At 40.0% G+C, this 19,727-nt stretch overlaps 1 protein-coding gene across 1 annotated transcript in view; it reads left to right on the forward strand.

Annotated features, from left to right (window-relative positions):
- LOC308075756 (protein bicaudal C homolog 1-B-like) overlaps positions 1 to 18,922 on the forward strand; it is a gene marked incomplete at both ends in the record, with an annotated part of 27,340 nt that extends 8,418 nt beyond the window's left edge. The window contains 14 exons of the mRNA XM_080415704.1: positions 799 to 957; positions 3,549 to 3,602; positions 4,813 to 5,034; positions 5,687 to 5,959; positions 9,314 to 9,445; positions 10,962 to 11,145; positions 11,897 to 12,138; positions 12,407 to 12,600; positions 13,903 to 13,936; positions 14,745 to 14,876; positions 15,208 to 15,352; positions 17,430 to 17,587; positions 17,790 to 17,889; positions 18,798 to 18,922. Coding sequence (XP_080271830.1) covers positions 799 to 957; positions 3,549 to 3,602; positions 4,813 to 5,034; positions 5,687 to 5,959; positions 9,314 to 9,445; positions 10,962 to 11,145; positions 11,897 to 12,138; positions 12,407 to 12,600; positions 13,903 to 13,936; positions 14,745 to 14,876; positions 15,208 to 15,352; positions 17,430 to 17,587; positions 17,790 to 17,889; positions 18,798 to 18,922 — 2,154 coding nt within the window. The remainder of the gene's footprint in view (positions 1 to 798; positions 958 to 3,548; positions 3,603 to 4,812; positions 5,035 to 5,686; positions 5,960 to 9,313; positions 9,446 to 10,961; positions 11,146 to 11,896; positions 12,139 to 12,406; positions 12,601 to 13,902; positions 13,937 to 14,744; positions 14,877 to 15,207; positions 15,353 to 17,429; positions 17,588 to 17,789; positions 17,890 to 18,797) is intronic.
- Positions 18,923 to 19,727: the final 805 nt, after the last annotated feature.

Genomic DNA, 19,727 nt, shown 5'->3' on the forward strand with positions numbered 1-19,727 from the left:
TGTGTGTTAATGTGTGTGTACATTGTGTATGTGTCTATTAGGTGAACAAGGTGTGTGTTGATATATGTGTACATTGTGTATGTGTCTATTAGGTGAACAAGGTGTGTGTTAATATATGTGTACATTGTGTATGTGTCTATTAGGTGAACAAGGTGTGTGTTAATATGTGTGTACATTGTGTATGTGTCTATTAGGTGAACAAGGTGTGTGTTGATATATGTGTACATTGTGTATGTGTCTATTAGGTGAACAAGGTGTGTGTTAATATGTGTGTACATTGTGTATGTGTCTATTAGGTGAACAAGGTGTGTGTTAATATATGTGTACATTGTGTATGTGTCTATTAGGTGAACAAGGTGTGTGTTAATATATGTGTACATTGTGTATGTGTCTATTAGGTGAACAAGGTGTGTGTTGATATGTGTGTACATTGTGTATGTGTCTATTAGGTGAACAAGGTGTGTGTTGATATGTGTGTACATTGTGTATGTGTCTATTAGGTGAACAAGGTGTGTGTTGATATGTGTGTACATTGTGTATGTGTCTATTAGGTGAACAAGGTGTGTGTTAATATATGTGTACATTGTGTATGTGTCTATTAGGTGAACAAGGTGTGTGTTAATGTGTGTACATTGTGTATGTGTGTATTAGGTGAACAAGGTGTGTGTTAATGTGTGTACATTGTGTATGTGTGTATTAGGTGAACAAGGTGTGTGTTAATGTGTGTACATTGTGTATGTGTCTATTAGGTGAACAAGGTGTGTGTTAATGTGTGTACATTGTGTATGTGTCTATTAGGTGAACAAGGTGACTTTAAAGGTGGACGTCCCTCACACAGAACACAGTCATGTGATCGGTAAAGGAGGCGGGAACATCCAGAGGGTGATGGAGGTCACTTCCTGTCACGTTCACTTCCCTGATTCTAACAGACACCAAGAGAAGGGGAGGAGCAACCAGGTGACCTTTAACCTTTAACCCTTAACCCTACTGATTCTAGATGCTAGGTTCATTGTTTGTTTTTTTTTAACTCTTTATTTTCAGAAATGTTATCAGACAGTAGGCCTACATAAAATCAAATAGTACAAAAAAGCAACAGAAAAATGAGCAGTAAAAATAAAATAAAAACATACAAAAAAAACAAGAACAAATAAAAAGAGGTCATTTGGTACCAGTAATAATATAAGACTGAAATATGTTAACAGGATTTTAAGACCAAATACAAAGTACAATATACCATAGGGAGGACAACCAGCCATCATCAGAGATCTGGCACGCTATCTAAATAGTCCAGCCATTTCCCCCATCTTTTTTCATTTCAATACTGACAAATAGTCCCATAGTAGGGCAGTTTTTCTGCAACCAGTTCTTTGTAATAGCTTTTTTGCTTGCTGCAAGTAGGATCTTAAGCAAATAAGAGTCATTCTGACTCAGTCCATCCAGGGTTTGTCCAAGATATAAAGATTCAAATGTAGTATTGATACTGAAACCCAGATTTTTTTAGATAAGTGTTGCTACCTCCTTCCAGAAAGGTTGAATTGCAGGACAAGACCAAAAGACAAGTGCATGGTCAACCATAGTATCTCCACATTCCCTCCAGCAGTCCAGCTGGTTCCCAGTTTGTTTAGACTTCTGTTTGGGAGTGATAAAGAAGCGGATTTGTTTTTTCCAGCAAAAGTCTCTCCAGGTCAGGGAGTTAGTAGTCGTTGATTGTGTTTCCCATGAATCCGACCACACTTCATCACTTATGTCAATGTCAAGTTCTTTTTCCCATCGTTGTTTCACATATATCGTAGAGTCCTTATTCAATGACACAATTCCATTGTATAGTTTACTTATAAGACCTCTATTACTCCCTGAGTTATAAGCATCAACAAATACAGTTATTATAGTTGGTGTAATCCCCAGATTGGACATTTTTATTTTTTTCCCGGATGCTAGGTTCATTGTTGACGTGGTATCCTATAGTTTCTATGTACAGATAGTATAGTATTCAGACTGAGCATTCTGTGTTGGCGTGTATTCTATGATCCTATAGTTTACTTTACTGAGACACTACACTGTCTCTGTATTCTATGATCCTATATATAATGGCGACTTTACTTATCCAATATTATAGCCAAATTTAGGATCTTGATGCAGAACTGTTGTATTGACTCGTACTCATATCATTAAAGAATTCTCCACTTCTTATTCGTTATATTGACAACTTACAACATCCAAGGAATGGCGGAGATCGTCGTGTATTTTAGGGGGTTTATTGAAAAGTCCAATCTTTATTTCCATCCAAACAGTATATTCCTCCCTGAGCTTCTCTCAAATAGGATCCTCTTGAAAATAATAAATGGCTTTACAACAGCAACAAAAAACAATAAAACACCTTATAAACTGGTTACAAATCCATTTTACTCTACGTTAAGTTACGTTCAAAAACTTGTATCGTCCTGCTCCTGCAGTTACATCATCTAGACTAAAAACTCTCACTTTCACTTCCTCTAATCCTGACGTCACTGGTCCATTTTCACATGCGCAGTAGCACAGAACAATACAGATGTTTCAGAAATGTGTCAATATATTCAAGTAAACAATACCTAATATTAGTAAACAAAACAATATCACAATATGCAAATACTACTAATAATACTGTGTCCCTTTGGTTATAACACAATAAATACAATAATAGTATAAAACACTCAAATTAGTTTTAGGTCAGTTTTGGCGCTTACACTATAGTTTACTGAGACACTACACTGTCTCTGTATTCTATGATCCTATAGTTTACTGAGACACTACACTGTCTCTATGTATTCTATGATCCTATAGTTTACTGAGACACTACACTGTCTCTGTATTCTATGATCCTATAGTTTACTGAGACACTACACTGTCTCTGTATTCTATGATCCTATAGTTTACTGAGACACTACACTGTCTCTATGTATTCTATGATCCTATAGTTTACTGAGACACTACGCTGTCTCTGTATTCTATGATCCTATAGTTTACTGAGACACTACACTGTCTCTATGTATTCTATGATCCTATAGTTTACTGAGACACTACACTGTCTCTCTGCATTCTATGATCCTATAGTTTACTGAGACACTACACTGTCTCTCTGCATTCTTTGATCCTATAGTTTACTGAGACACTACACTGTCTCTCTGTATTCTATGATCCTATAGTTTACTGAGACACTACACTGTCTCTCTGTATTCTATGATCCTATAGTTTACTGAGACACTACACTGTCTCTGTATTCTATGATCCTATAGTTTACTGAGACACTACACTGTCTCTCTGTATTCTATGATCCTATAGTTTACTGAGACACTACACTGTCTCTCTGTATTCTATGTATGTGTTTACCTTGTTTATTTTAAGTCACTCTGGATAAAGAGCTTCTGATAAATGCCTACAGTACATTGTGAATTGTATTATTAATATTGTATGATGTATTGTATATGTATATATATATTGTATTATGTATTTTATATGTATATATATTGTATTATGTATTGTATTCATATGTATATTCATATGTGTTGCAGGTTTCTATAGCAGGACCAGTAGAAGGAGTGGAAGCAGCTAGAAGGAAGATCAGGGTGAGATGAATCATTTGTCACTGTCTGTGTGTGGGTTTATAAATCAGTGCTATTGAACACACCCTTTACGTCTGTGTGTGTGGGTTTATAAATATTCAATCTGGGAACCCATCGCCAAATAAAAAGGAAAAACAGCACTCTCTGCTGTTTTTTACTCTTTCACTTGGCTCTGGGCCAAGCTGAATGGAGCACCCGTGCGCAAGGAACGGGAACTTGGTCTGCCCTCAGCGCTCCACTTCCGGTGGTGCGCTTATGTTTTCATTCCCACAAACAATATTTCTACACGGAACACTAACACCACTTCTCCCAGAGAACATGGATGTTTTTTTCTGCTTCAAGGACGCTATTGTTAAATGAGTTTCGGCTTGTTTTCAGTGGGAAGCGAGCGCACAGACAGTAAATCCCGCCCACTACATTTGATTGGGTAAAGTGCGGCCTGCTTCCTGATCTGAAGGCACGCCCACTTGTAAGCTAACGCGCACACGTTCTGAAGGGGGCTCTGGACAGATTCAGTAGCGTAGCTCTGAATCTGTTCTTGAGAGATTAATAAATATTGAATGAAAAGTATTAAAAAGCTCTTCTGACTAAACTTCCTAACTCCATTGGATCCTCAAACTGTCAGTCAAACCTCCAACTCGACCTTGTTGTTTTGTCCATCATTGATAAAGTAAGAAAGAAACAAATCTCCACAATAATGAGGAAAAACTTGAGCTGTATCTGGATAAAGTGATGATAATATGATGTATTTAATAGAATAATAATATAATATAATGTATCTGGATAAAGTGATGATAATATAATGTATTTAATAGAATAATAATATAATATAATGTATCTGGATAAAGTGATGATAATATAAGGACACATTCAAGTATCTGACAATGTATAAAGTCACCAACTTTGATGAGGCCGTTTTGAGTCGTTCTAAAGACATTCTTTCTTATTTCCTGAAAAGTTTATATTTTGGGCATAGTTGGTTTCTTCCCGACAACAGTGATATATATCCTGCAGATGTTTTGTATTTTATATGTGTTGATTAATTGAATACACAGGACCACAACGTAAACAAGCCCTCAGGGCCTTTTAACATGACATAATTATACCTCCATACTGTTTTAATCTGTAATCAATCAACATATTGACTACCTTTACTTTTTGTACTTTAAGTATTTGTACTTTTACTTTATGACCTGTCACTCACCTGTTGTAGGAGCTGCAGCCGTTGGCCTTGACCTTTGACCTCCCGGTGACCCTGGTGCCCCAGGCCGTCCCAGACGCAGCGTCTCCTGTCATCCAGCAGGTGGCAGCGGCGCTGGGCGTCAGTGTGAGCTTCAGAGCGCAGTCCCCTCCTCAGCCAGCGGGGGCGCCACACCCTCTGTACAGCAGCTGCTGTACCGTCCGCGGCCTGCAGGGCGGCGTCGCCGCTGTGAAGGTTAGAATGATTCAGCATTTTCATTCTTATAAACATTTGAATATTTTGGAAAATGTCATTTTCTTCCATAATATAATCCTGTATTAAAATAGCCTGGAGGGTCAACCTACGGTTGGCGGGCGGACGCTGGACGTCACTAACGTAACATGAGGAGCTGAGAGGACCGATGCTCTGATCCACATCAAACCTGGCGCCCACACTGTTCTGATCCACATCAAACCTGGCACCCACACTGTTCTGATCCACATCAAACCTGGCGCCCACACTGTTCTGATCCACATCAAACCTGGCACCCACACTGTTCTGATCCACATCAAACCTGGCACCCACACTGTTCTGATCCACATCAAACCTGGCGCCCACACTGTTCTGATCCACATCAAACCTGGCGCCCACACTGTTCTGATCCACATCAAACCTGGCACCCACACTGTTCTGATCCACATCAAACCTGGCACCCACACTGTTCTGATCCACATCAAACCTGGCACCCACACTGTTCTGATCCACATCAAACCTGGCACCCACACTGTTCTGATCCACATCAAACCTGGGGACAAGGCTGTAATTGGGCTGTAATGACCCTCCTCTCCTCTCCTCTCCTCTCCTCTCCTCTCCTCTCCTCTCCTCTCCTCTCCTCTCCTCCAATCAGAAAGCAGTGTGCATCCTAGTGGACCTACTGCTGGGTTCAGAGGTCGGAGGTCAAGCGGGGGTCATAGTGAGCAGCCAATTGGACGTGACCTCCCAGCAACATGTGTTCCTATTGGGTGGGAATGGAGCTCACTTCCTGTCTGTGATGCATCAGACAGGAACTCAGATCATCATCCCTGACCTTAACGCCCCCCTCAGCCCCCCCCTCAGCCCCCCCGCCCTGCTCATCCAGGGACCCCTGGAGGGGGTGTGTTCCGCTAGACAGCAGCTGATGGTAATTATTATTATGTTAATATAATAGTTTATTAACACACGTAGTGGTGCAGTCTGTACCTTTTATTATTATTATTATTATTATTATTATTATTATTATTATTATTATATTAATAATAGTTTATTAACATACGTAGTGGTGCAGTCTGTACCTTTTATTATTATTATTATTATTATTATTATTATATTAATAATAGTTTATTAACACACGTAGTGGTGCAGTCTGTACCTTTTATTATTATTATTATTATTATTATTATTATTATTATTATTATAATAGTTTATTAACACACGTAGTGGTGCAGTCTGTACCTTTTATTATTATTATTATTATTATTATTATTATTATTATTATTATATTAATAATAGTTTATTAACACACGTAGTGGTGCAGTCTGTACCTTTAATTATTATTATTATTATTATTATTATTATTATTATTATTATATTAATAATAGTTTATTAACACACGTAGTGGTGCAGTCTGTACCTTTAATTATTATTATTATTATTATTATTATTATTATTATTATTATTATATTAATAATAGTTTATTAACACACGTAGTGGTGCAGTCTGTACCTTTTATTATTATTGTCTCCGCCAGGCCGAAAGGCGGGAGAGTATGTTTTCCACCCCGTCCGTCCGTGTGTCCGTGTGTGTGTCCGTGTGTCCGTGTGTGTGTCCGTGTGTGTGTCCGTGTGTCCGTCCGTCCATCTGTCTGTGAACAGCTAATCTCCGGCACCGTTGGCCCGGTCGCTGCGAAACTGTGCACACACACTTCCTGGATGCCAATTCAGAACCTCTGGCCCAAGTTTTTGACATGGGCCTTTTATAGCGCCACCAGGAGGCCGATTTGTGCAAAACATATTTTTTGAAAGTACTCCTACAGATTTTGTCCAAAAATCACACAAATCGGTACACTGTATCTCTATAGTCATTAAACGAAATGGGTCTTTCAGATTTTTCATATTCTATCCTGATTGGCTAAAAATGTCTTCCAAAGTTTGCAGGAGTGCTCCATTTTGAACAAAATGCTTCACATCATGAACACAGCATGCAATTTCCCTGAAATTTTGCGCGCACGTTCCCTTTAGGCAGAGGAAGAAATACCATTTGAAAATGTTCAAATCAGCCTCATGGTGGCGCTATAACAGGCCGATTCGTGTTTTGACCTATAACTGCACCGATCTGTGTAAAACTTTGTATGCACACTCCCTAGAGGTCAAGGAAAAACCTTTGCCCTGCATTTTTGTCTCCGCCAGGCCGAAAGGCATGGCGAGAGAGTATGTTTTACCCCCTGTCCGTCCGTCCGTGTGTCCGTCCGTCCGTCCGTCCGTGTGTCCATCTGTCTGTGAGCGGCTAATCTCCGGCACCGTTGGCCCGGCCGCTGCGAAACTGTGCACACATACTCCCTGGATGCCAATTCAGAACCTCTGGCCCAAATCTTTCAGATTGGCCTGTTATAGCGCCACCAGGAGGCCGATTTGTGCAAAATCCATTTTTTTTATATGACTCCTACAGATTTTATCCAAACATCACGCAAATCATTACACAGTATCTCTATAGTCATGTGATCAACACGGATCTGTCTGATTTTCCATATTCCATCCTGATGACTAAGGTTGGCTTCCAAAGTTTGCAGGATTGGTCCATTTTAAACTAAATGCCTCAAATCATGAACGCAGCTTGCAATTTCCGTGAAATTTCACACGCACATTCCCACTAGGCCGAGGAGGAAATGCCACTTGAACATTTTCAAATCAGCCTCATGGTGGTGCTATAAAAGGCCAAATTGCGTTTTTAACTGTAACTGCACCGATCTGCGTGAAACTTTGCACGCATACTCCCTAGAGGCCAAGGAAAAACATCTGCCCTGCATTTTTCACATTAGCCTTTTATAGCGCCACTAGGAGGCCGACTTATGTAAAATATATATTTTGAGATTAAGCCTTCAGATGTTATCCAAATGTCACGCAAATCGGTACACATGATCTTTATAGTCATGTGATCAAGATGGATCTGTTTGATTTTTCATATTCCATCTTGATTGGCTAACATTGACATCTAAAGTTTGCAGGAGTGGCCCGTTTTGAACAAAATGCCGCAAATCATGAACGCAGCGTCCGATTGCGGTGGAACTTTGCACGTACATTCGCACTACGTTGAAGAACAAACGCCACCCTTTTAACATTTCCCTATTATAGCGCCACCAGGAGGCCGATTTTTCTTTTTTATATTACTCCTGCAAATTTTGTCCAAACATCATGCAAATCAGTACACATTATCTCTATAGTCAAGTGATCAAGATGGTTCCGTAAGATTTTTTATATTCCATCCTGACTGGCGAATTCTGAACATTGCTGGCCCACAATAACCTACCTGACCTGGCGGAGACCTGTGCTCCGAGGAGCACTTTTTCTAGTTTACATTTGCCTTTTATAGCGCCACCAGGAGGCCGACTTATGTTAAACACATTATTTTATACTACTCCTTCCAATTTTATCCAAATTTCACGCAAATCGGTACACATAATCTCTATAGTCATGTGATCAAGACAGATGTATTAGATTTTTCATATTCCATCCTGATTGGCTAAGATTGACATCTAAAGTTTGCATTATTGGCTTGTTTTGAACAAAATTCCGCAAATCATGAACGCACCGTCCAATTGCGGTCAAACTTTGTACGCACATTCACACTATGTTGAGGAACAAATGCCACCCTTTTAACATTGGCCTGTTATAGCGCCACCAGCAGGTCTAATTTAGCAAAACAAATGTTTTTAACAAAATGCCTCAAAACATGAATGCAGTCAGTGTCGGATTGTCGTGCAAGGCCTAAGAAGAAATGGCACCCTTTTCACATTGGCCTATTATAGCGCCACCAGGAGGCCACAATAACCTACCTGACCTGGCGGAGACCTGTGCTCCTGCTCCGAGGAGCACTTTTTCTAGTTATTATTATTATTATTATTATTATTATTATTATTATATTAATAATAGTTTATTAACACACGTAGTTGTGCAGTCCCTTCTTGTTTCTTTATTAATATTATTATTATTATTATTATTATTATTATTACATTAGTAATAGTTTATTAACATACACACGTAGTGGTTCAGTCCTTCTTATTTCTGTACCTAAACGTAATATATAGCAAAACATAATTATAGTCAATGAGACAATGAGCATTAGTTGTGTCCAATTATCTGAAGATAAGGTTGAAAATGGGTGAAGTGCTCCTTTAACAGTGCTAATGTATCTGTCCTTTGTGTGTGTGTGTGTGTGTGTGTGTGTGTGTGTGTGTGTGTGTGTGTGTGTGTGTGTGTGTGTGTGTGTGTGTGTGTGTCAGGACTGTCTTCCAGTGTGTCTGATGTTTGACATGCGTGAGGACAGACAGACAGACGCTGTGACACTGAGTCACATGATGCAGAAGCTGGGAGTCTTCATCAGTGTCAAACCCAAAGCCAAGCAGACCACCAAGGTACACAAACACTACCACACACTCACACACACACACACGCGCACACACACACACACACACACACACACACACACACACACACACACACACACACACACACACACACACACACACACTCTCTCGCACGCACACTCTCTCGCACGCACACGCGATAGGTCCCCTCAGCACACCTGCTGTAGATGCTTTTACTCTCTGATGTTTGTTCAGTCGTTAAAGACAGTTTGATTCAGTCATTCAGTCAGTGTGTGTAGTCAGTGTGTACATGTTATAATGGGTGTCTATGTGTGTGTGTGTGTGTAGTCAGTGTGTGCATGTTATAATGGGTGTCTATGTGTGTGTGTGTGTGTGTAGTCAGTGTGTACATGTTATAATGGGTGTCTATGTGTGTGTGTGTGTAGTCAGTGTGTACATGTTATAATGGGTGTCTATTAGAGAGCTTCACGGGTACATTTTTACCCGAAATCGAATGGACCCGGCCTATGGTCCAATATGAAGGGCCGATACCCGAATGGACCCGCAAAAGAATGACCTGTAACCGAATGGACCCGGGCCAAAATTAGAAAAGAAGTTCCGGACCCTAACAGTACCGAGAGCTGTCGGACCCTGACCCGTATAGAACCGTGACATAACAGACCCGTATAGAACCGTGACATAACAGACCCGTGTAGAACCGTGACATAGCAGACCCGTGTAGAACCGTCACATAGCAGACCCGTGTAGAACCGTGACATAGCAGACCCGTGTAGAACCGTGACATAGCAGACCCGTGTAGAACCGTGACATAGCAGACCCGTGTAGAACCGTCACATAGCAGACCCGTGTAGAACCGTCACATAGCAGACCCGTGTAGAACCGTCACATAGCAGACCCGTGTAGAACCGTCACATAGCAGACCCGTGTAGAACCGTCACATAGCAGACCCGTGTAGAACCGTGACATAGCAGACCCGTGTAGAACCGTGACATAGCAGACCCGTGTAGAACCGTGACATAGCAGACCCGTGTAGAACCGTGACATAGCAGACCCGTGTAGAACCGTCACATAGCAGACCCGTGTAGAACCGTCACATAGCAGACCCGTGTAGAACCGTCACATAGCAGACCCGTGTAGAACCGTCACATAGCAGACCCGTGTAGAACCGTCACATAGCAGACCCGTGTAGAACCGTGACATAGCAGACCCGTGTAGAACCGTGACATAGCAGACCCGTGTAGAACCGTGACATAGCAGACCCGTGTAGAACCGTCACATAACCCGAGGCCCCGAAATACCCGAACGCAAAATTGTTTGCCAACGTCATACTACAAGTTGTCCAGCGCTAAATAAATAAGACTATGTGTGTGTGTAGTCAGTGTGTACATGTTATAATGGGTGTCTATGTGTGTGTAGTCAGTGTGTACATGTTATAAAGGGTCTCTATATGTGTGTTTAGTCAGTGTGTACATGTTATAATGGGTGTCTATGTGTGTGTAGTCAGTGTGTACATGTTATAATGGGTGTCTATGTGTGTGTGTAGTCAGTAGTGATAAAGGGACTGGAGAGGAACATACACAGTCTCTATGAAACCAGGGTTTTGCTCCTGGGACTGGATTCTGAGGTATCCATGAAAACCAAGATGGCCGCCGACAACAGTGTGGCGCCCCCTAGTGGCCTCGCTCAGTACTGGCTCAGCATGTTGTTGAAGACACTGTCTGACCAGAGTATGTATTATTATTATTATTATTACCCTTATTATTATTATTATTATTATTATTGCCCTTATTATTATTATTATTATTATTATTATTAGGGATGTCCGATATTACCATAAACATTTAATATCGGAAAATATCGGTATAGGTTTTTATTTATTTTTTAAAATATTTACAGGAGTTCTTGTACTGTACTGTATGGTGTGTGTGACATGAAATGTGAGCTTACCATAATCACAGTAATCCTTAATCATATTCCTTCATATTCAAGGGCTTTTGTAGAGAAATGAGACAGACTCCAGTCACTTTAAAATTAGAGCACTGCAGAGGGCAGGTGTCTGTGTCCAGCTGACGCTCGTTGATGCTCGTTAACATTATAGGCATCAAAGGCAATAATGCTTCTGCACTGTCAAATAGGCCAACATCTAACCTAAGATTAGTGGGACTCATTCAGATAACCACCAGTGAGTCCCGGGACTCACTTTATTGAAAACCACTGTATATCACTGTATTATATTAGATTTATTAGATATTATATTGATATTATAGCTATTTTCTGTATTCATTTCATAATTAGTATTAATTATTATTATTACTAATCCATTCAGTCGATTATAACAAGTGTGTTGTCTGTAAAGAAAAAACTAAAAAACATGATTATGTAAATCTCGATCATTTGATTAATGGAAATAGAAATAAATAGAATAATCGCTAAAAAAAAACTGGATCGTTGCTAAGTTGAGTTGTTCCTGTCAATCAGGTCCTGCCCCGCCCACTGCCTCCACTCCTGAGATGCTGATTGGTTCTTACAGTCAGCTCAAATCCCGCCCCTCCCCTCCACCAGGCCTGACTCCTCCAAATGAGGCAGGGCTAAAGTATCTGACTCCTCCCACTGAGGTGGGGCTAAAGTATCTGACTCCTCCCACGGAGGTGGGGCTAAAGTATCTGACTCCTCCCACTGAGGTGGGGCTAAAGACGTCTGACAGCCGAACACTGGAAAAGGTTCTTTATTTAAATTTATGTTAATATATGTTATATATGTTAATGTATTATTATTGTTATGTTAAAGGTAACATTTTTGTTAAAACAAGTGTTAAATAGCTCTATATTGTGATCATTACTATAGAGTGTTTGTTCAGTAACAGTGTTAAATAGCTCTATATTGTGATAGTAGTCATTATTATAGAGTTTACTATATAATGATTATCATATATTAATTCTAACAGACTTTATAAGAGCCAGTCACCAATCAAATCTCTCCTCTCACCAGATCCTGGAGAATGACGACCAGTCTGGCCAATCAGAGGACGAGAGCTCTGGTCCCATTCTGATGACATCATCATCAGAGGGGTGCGAGGTGAGGGCGGGGCTTTTGGGCCGGCGGGGGAGTCTGCAGGGTCCTGACGCCCCCCGGGTTTTCAGTCAGGCAAGAAGACACTCCACAGGACAGGCCCTGTCCTACAGGTAAACACACACACACACACACACACACACACACACACACACACGCACGCACGCACGCACGCACGCACGCACGCACACACACACACACACACACACACACACACACACACACACACACACACACACACACACACACACACACACACACACACACACACACACACACACACACACACACACACACACACACACACACACACACACACACGCACGCACACGCACACAGACACAAAATAACAGATTACAAACTCACTTTCTGCTACTTTTGTGTGACACATCTTGTAACACACATATCATTCAGTAGGATGTAGGTTATTCATTTATTTGATTTATAATTTAGTATGATATACGTAGTAACGTAGATCATTCATTTATTTAATATTTCATACAGTAGGATGTAGGTTTTTCATTAAAAAAATAAACATAACAAGTTGAAATATGGATACAAGGTTTGTGCCCGACATTAATGAGTGTGTGTGTGTGTGTGTGTGTGTGTGTGTGTGTGTGTGTGTGTGTGTGTGTGTGTGTGTGTGTGTGTGTTTCAGAATGTTACTGTCAGACATGGAGGGGGGGAGGGGTGAGAGGAGGAACAGTTTAAGGAAAGAAACTACGTTGGTTCTTCAGCCTGAGGTGAGAAAACATCCTGTCTGTTATAAACTAGGGACTCTGTGGGATCTGGGACTAGAGCCAACACTGAGGAACCAGGAACAGGTTCCATTATATTTGGATCCGATTCCAGAACCGTTTTCTATCCACACTGTCAGAGCTTCATGTCTGATATACTATTACTATTCTCAAACCTTTTAATTTCAACGACCACCATGAGAGTGTACACATGGAACCAAATGGACCTGTACGGGTCCATTTGGTTCCATGTGTACACTCTCAGAGTTACAGACCTGTAAGGGTCCATTTGGTTCCATTTGTACACTCTCAGAGTTACAGACCTGTAAGGGTCCATTTGGTTCCATGTGTACACTCTCAGAGTTACAGACCTGTAAGGGTCCATTTGGTTCCATTTGTACACTCTCAGAGTTACAGACCTGTAAGGGTCCATTTGGTTCCCCCTATAGGAGTGGTTAAAGGGAACCACTAAGAGTTAGGGTTGTGTTCCTAGTGAGGATGAGGAGCAGCTTCATCCACAACTAAACCCTTTCCTGTCCTCACATGTCTTCTTCATTTCCTGTTTGTGTTTTATAGGATTATGACATCACTTCCTGTTTATATTATTTAGGATTATGACATAAGTTCCTGATTGTGTTAGTTAGGATTATGACATCATTTCCTGTTTCTGTTATTTAGGATTATGAGCAGAAGAAACTGCTGGCGACCCGAGGTGAGTTGTTTATGATGTGACCTCTGACTTTCACAGTGACCTCATCATTGAATCATAGACTGTAAAACATGGTCTGTAGAAGGTTCTAGGTTCCTACTATAGAAGCCCTAGTCACAAGGGGGACCTAGAACCTTCTATAGACCCGTTTTGAAGCCACTTTTTCTGTAAATTCAAATCCACCGTCTTGGAACTTCCAGGTCCGAAAGGCAACCGGAAACGAATGCTATTGGCTGGAAGGGCAGCGAGTGTCTTTTTTATTTGAACTAAGCTTTGGCCCATGCAGGGCTTCAGGACTTGATGCTTGGGCCATGCAGGGCTTCAGGACTTGATGCTTGGGCCCATGCAGGGCTTCAGGACTTGATGCTTGGGCCATGCAGGGCTTCAGGACTTGATGCTTGGGCCATGCAGGGCTTCAGGACTTGATGCTTGGGCCCATGCAGGGCTTCAGGACTTGATGCTTGGGCCATGCAGGGCTTCAGGACTTGATGCTTGGGCCATGCAGGGCTTCAGGACTTGATGCTTGGGCCAAACGTTTTTCACTTTTGGTTAAAATAATAGAAAAACGGGAGAGCAGTTTATCGTATGTGGACGTGACTTTTTTCTTCACTTGATTATTTTTGGGTTGAAAGAACTGTGTGCATGTCCTACCTTTCTTCATGTGTGTGTGTGTGTGTGTGTGTGTGTGTGTGTGTGTGTGTGTGTGTGTGTGTGTGTGTGTGTGTGTGTGTGTGTAGCCATGCAGAGGAACCCGGTTCTCTCAGAGGTTAGAACCCCTACAGACACATGGAGCGGTCTGGGTTTCTCTAAGTCCATGCCCGCTGAGGAGCTGCGTTTGATTGGCCGACGCAGCTCCATGCCCGCCGATGAACTGCGTCTGATTGGTCGACGCAGTTCATACAAGCCCTACCTGAGCAACAGCGCCACCCCAGGACAGGTGCAGGTAAGATTCAATACATTTATACTTTAAATGTAATATTTAAATGTTATGTTTAATATTAAGATGTATATTGCATTTAATATTTTATCATTCTTTGTTTTTGACAAAACAAATAGCGGGACAATATAATAAAACAATGTTTTATTTTAGCCCATAATGAGAACATAAGATGTCAGCTTTCATAGTTAAAGGGCAAAGATTTATCATATTATTATTGTTTCCTTTTAAAATGAACTGAAATATGAAAAATTATGAACTGTAACTCACCTGTCTGTCTGTCTGTCTGTCTGTGTGTCTGTCTGTCTGTCTGTCTGTCTGTCTGTCTGTGTGTCAGTGGGCGTGTCAGACGGTGGGCAGTAACTCAGAGAACTGGAGAGACAGACACAGCTCCACATCTTCATCCTCACCCGTCTCACCCTCCTCACCCTCCTCTTCCTCACCAGAACACAACTCCTTCCCTGTGTTTACACCTTCCTCCAGTAGGGGGCGACACGACACTTCCTGTGAGCTTCATAACACTGCTGGATATGTTAGCATGTTAGCATGTTACTTAAGCTTCTAAACACTACTAGATATGATAGCATGTTAGCATATTAGCATGTTAGCTAAGCTTCTAAACACTGCTGGATATGATAGCATGTTAGCATATTAGCATGTTAGCTAAGCTTCCAAACACTGCTGGATATGTTAGCATGTTAGCATATTAGCATGTTAGCTAAGCTGCATAACACTGCTGAATATGATAGCATGTTAGCATTTTAGCATGTTACCTAAGCTTCTTAACACTGCTGGATATGATAGCATGTTAGCATCTTAGCATGTTACCTAAGCTTCTAAACACTGCTGTATATGATAGCATGTTAGCATATTAGCATGTTAGCATGTTACTTAAGCTTCTAAACACTACTAGATATGATAGCATGTTAGCATATTAGCATGTTAGCTAAGCTTCTAAACACTGCTGGATATGATAGCATGTTAGCATATTAGCATGTTAGCTAAGCTTCCAAACACTGCTGGATATGTTAGCATGTTAGCATATTAGCATGTTAGCTAAGCTGCATAACACTGCTGAATATGATAGCATGTTAGCATTTTAGCATGTTACCTAAGCTTCTTAACACTGCTGGATATGATAGCATGTTAGCATCTTAGCATGTTACCTAAGCTTCTAAACACTGCTGTATATGATAGCATGTTAGCATATTAGCATGTTAGCATGTTACATAAGCTTCCAAACACTGCTGGATATGTTAGCAAGTTAGCATATTAGCATGTTACATAAGCTTCCAAACACTGCTGGATATGTTAGCATGTTAGCAAAGCTTCCAAACACTGCTGGATATGTTAGCATGTTAGCATGTCAGTTAAGCTAGTATATTAATTATAGAAAACATTCCATTTGAACTATGAGTATATCATTAGTATTGAGAACGTCACTCCCGCTAACTCTGGGTCAGAGAAGTACTTTTATTATTGAAAATCTTAATCACGTCGTATAAGAACCGTGTTCCAAAAATAACCAAATCATCCCTGCGATTCTGTCAGGTCATGTGACTCTGTGGGGTTTATGATACTGAGTTACATTACATTATTATATCACTACGTATACTACATTATTATATTACATTATTATATTACATTATTATATTACATTATTATATTACATTATTATATCACTACGTATACTACATTATTATATCACTACGTATACTACATTATTATATCACTACGTATACTACATTATTATATTACATTATTATATTACATTAATATACTACATTATTATATCACTATGTACACTACATTATTATATAACTACGTATACTACATTATTATATTACATTATTATATTACATTATTATATTACATTATTATATCACTACGTATACTACATTATTATATCACTACGTATACTACATTATTATATTACATTATTATATTACATTATTATATTACATTATTATATTACATTATTTTATCACTACGTATACTACATTATTATATCACTACGTATACTACATTATTATATCACTACGTATACTACATTATTATATTACATTAATATACTACATTATTATATCACTACGTACACTACATTATTATATAACTACGTATACTACATTATTATATTACATTATTATATTACATTATTATATCACTACGTATACTACATTATTATATCACTACGTATACTACATTATTATATTACATTATTATATTACATTATTATATTACATTATTATATCACTACGTAAACTACATTATTATATTACATTACGTCTGTGTTTGGAGATTATTTTTGTAAATTTATTTTAGATAAATTAGTACTTTTTACCATCAGTTGATGCTTCATATCCATATGAGTAAAATCACGGGGCTGATTTGTTTATTTTTGATGAACTTTTTTTTCTCTATGGGATTTTCAATAGAAAAAATAGCTGCCTATAGTGGCAGTGATGTCACAATAGTAATAATAATAATTATAATAATAATAATTATTAGTAGTAGTAGTAGTAGTATGTTATATTAACGCTATTCTTTTTTTACCTCCAGCGGAGAGCTTTCTAAGCGGCGGGGGCGTGTCCTTGTCCAGGAGGGCGTCAACCTGCAGCCAGCGAAGCCCCTCCCCCCAGCAGGACTGCGACCAATTGAATGAGCTGCTCAAGCAGCTGGGCGTGGCCAAATACACTGACGTGTTCACACAACAAGAGGTACACAAACACACACACACACACACACACACACACACACACACACACACACACACACACACACACACACACACACACACACACACACACACACAATGTGTATTAAACAGTGTGTACATGTTGTAATGAGTGTCTATGTGTCAGATTGTAACAATGTGTATTAAACAGTGTGTACATGTTGTAATGAGTGTCTATGTGTCAGATTGACTTCCAGACATTTCTCACTCTGTCTGATGAAGACCTGAAGGAAGTGGGCGTGGCTACATTTGGAGCCAGACGCAAGATGCTGATGGCCATATATGGTAAGAATGTGATGTCATAACCATGCTGATGGCCATATATGGTAAGAATGTGATGTCATAACCATGCTGATGGCCATATATGGTAAGAATGTGATGTCATTACCATGCTGCTGGCCATATATGGTAAGAATGTGATGTCATTACCATGCTGCTGGCCATATATGGTAAGAATGTGATGTCATAACCATGCTGCTGACCATATATGGTAAGAATGTGATGTCATTACCATGCTGCTGGCCATATATGGTAAGAATGTGATGTCATTACCATGCTGCTGACCATATATGGTAAGAATGTGATGTCAAAATAATGATGTCATAATGTTGTGATGTCATAATGTTGTGATCATACTGATGTGAAAGTGTTGTGTTTCAACCCACAAACAGGGAACCATTACATTTAAGTTGATGATTAATTGTCACACAAAAAAATGCAATTAACGTTGCGTTGAAACATTGGAACAAATGACAAAAAAATAATTTCTGTTTGCCTGTTAGGCTTCGTAAACCAAGAACTTAGCATCAGAGTCTTAACAATATAATATCTAAATAATAATCTATACATTGAAATTATAGACATTGTATTACATTTTAACCTTTGCATAAGACTGCATAGTCATCAAGACTAGGTCAAGTGTTACAGTCTGAAGATTACGGTGGAACCACTGACATTACATAACCTTTAACTGAAATAAACGTGTTAAAGCCTAAAAAAACTGGATTTACAAAGAAAAGAGACCTCACTGTGTTTACTAAACCAACTAAAACAAGTAAAAATACAGAGAAAATGTCCCTCGTTTGAGTCAATATTTCATCTGGACATGAAATATGTGGATGTTTTGTTTAAATCAATGTTTTTATTCTTTTGAATCAATCAATCAATCAATCAATCAATCATTCTGTGTGCAGACCTGAACCAGAGGCGGAGCTCGGACACGCCCACCATGAAGCCCGCCTACCTGGAGGGCGGGGCCAGTGGGAGACTTCCTCCAATCCTGGACGTGGAGGCTGCTGCTCAGAGCAGCTGTTGGTGACCACAGCTGTCAATCATCTGATTGAATCAACTGTATGGTTGTGATCCGGAACCGGTTCCAGCATTGAGGAACCGATGTCCTGACGTCACCCGCTAGCCCTGGGTCACACATAGAGAAATGTTAGATCACGTTACGTATATAAGAACTGTGTTCCAATAATAAATACATGACTCTGTGTCCTTTATGATATTGAATAAATATTTGATAACGTCTGTGTTTGGAGAAAATGTATTGATGCTCAGTTGATACTTTATATCCATAATGAGTAAAACCAAGAGGCTGATTTGTGACGAGATCTAAGATTTCTCTATGGGATTTTCAATAGAAAAGATTACTCTCTGGGGGGGGGGTGGGGGTCGGGGGGGTAGCGCCCTCTAGCGGCAGTGATGTCACACTTCGGTTCTATATAGCCGATCAAGAAGCTCATAACGCTTCGCAGCGCATTGTGAGCTTGTAGATAGGCTATTTTCACTACTTTTGCGCAACACTCTTGTACAACAAAGTAGTTGAAGCATTAATAAATAAATAAATAATAATTATCCGAGGTTGGTCCAGACAATATATTGTTCAAGTTCTCCCCTATTTACTTGGCTGGTGTCTTCTTGGCTCAAAGTTAAGACACCATCGCTATTACACCATCGTTCAAACTCCTTATCGTTCCTAAACATTTCGACTGCACACACGTCATGCGAAGTCCGGCCCCTCTGGCCTCTCCTCTCCTCTCCTCTCCTCTCCTCTCCTCTCCTCTCCTCCCTCCCCGCTTTGCTTTGCGGCCCTAACCTCTAGTCCCAACCTCCCATCCCAA

This window comes from Gymnoscopelus braueri, assembly GCF_963280865.1.
Source record: "Gymnoscopelus braueri genome assembly, chromosome: 20".
In the NCBI taxonomy this organism is placed as follows: Eukaryota; Metazoa; Chordata; class Actinopteri; order Myctophiformes; family Myctophidae; genus Gymnoscopelus; species Gymnoscopelus braueri.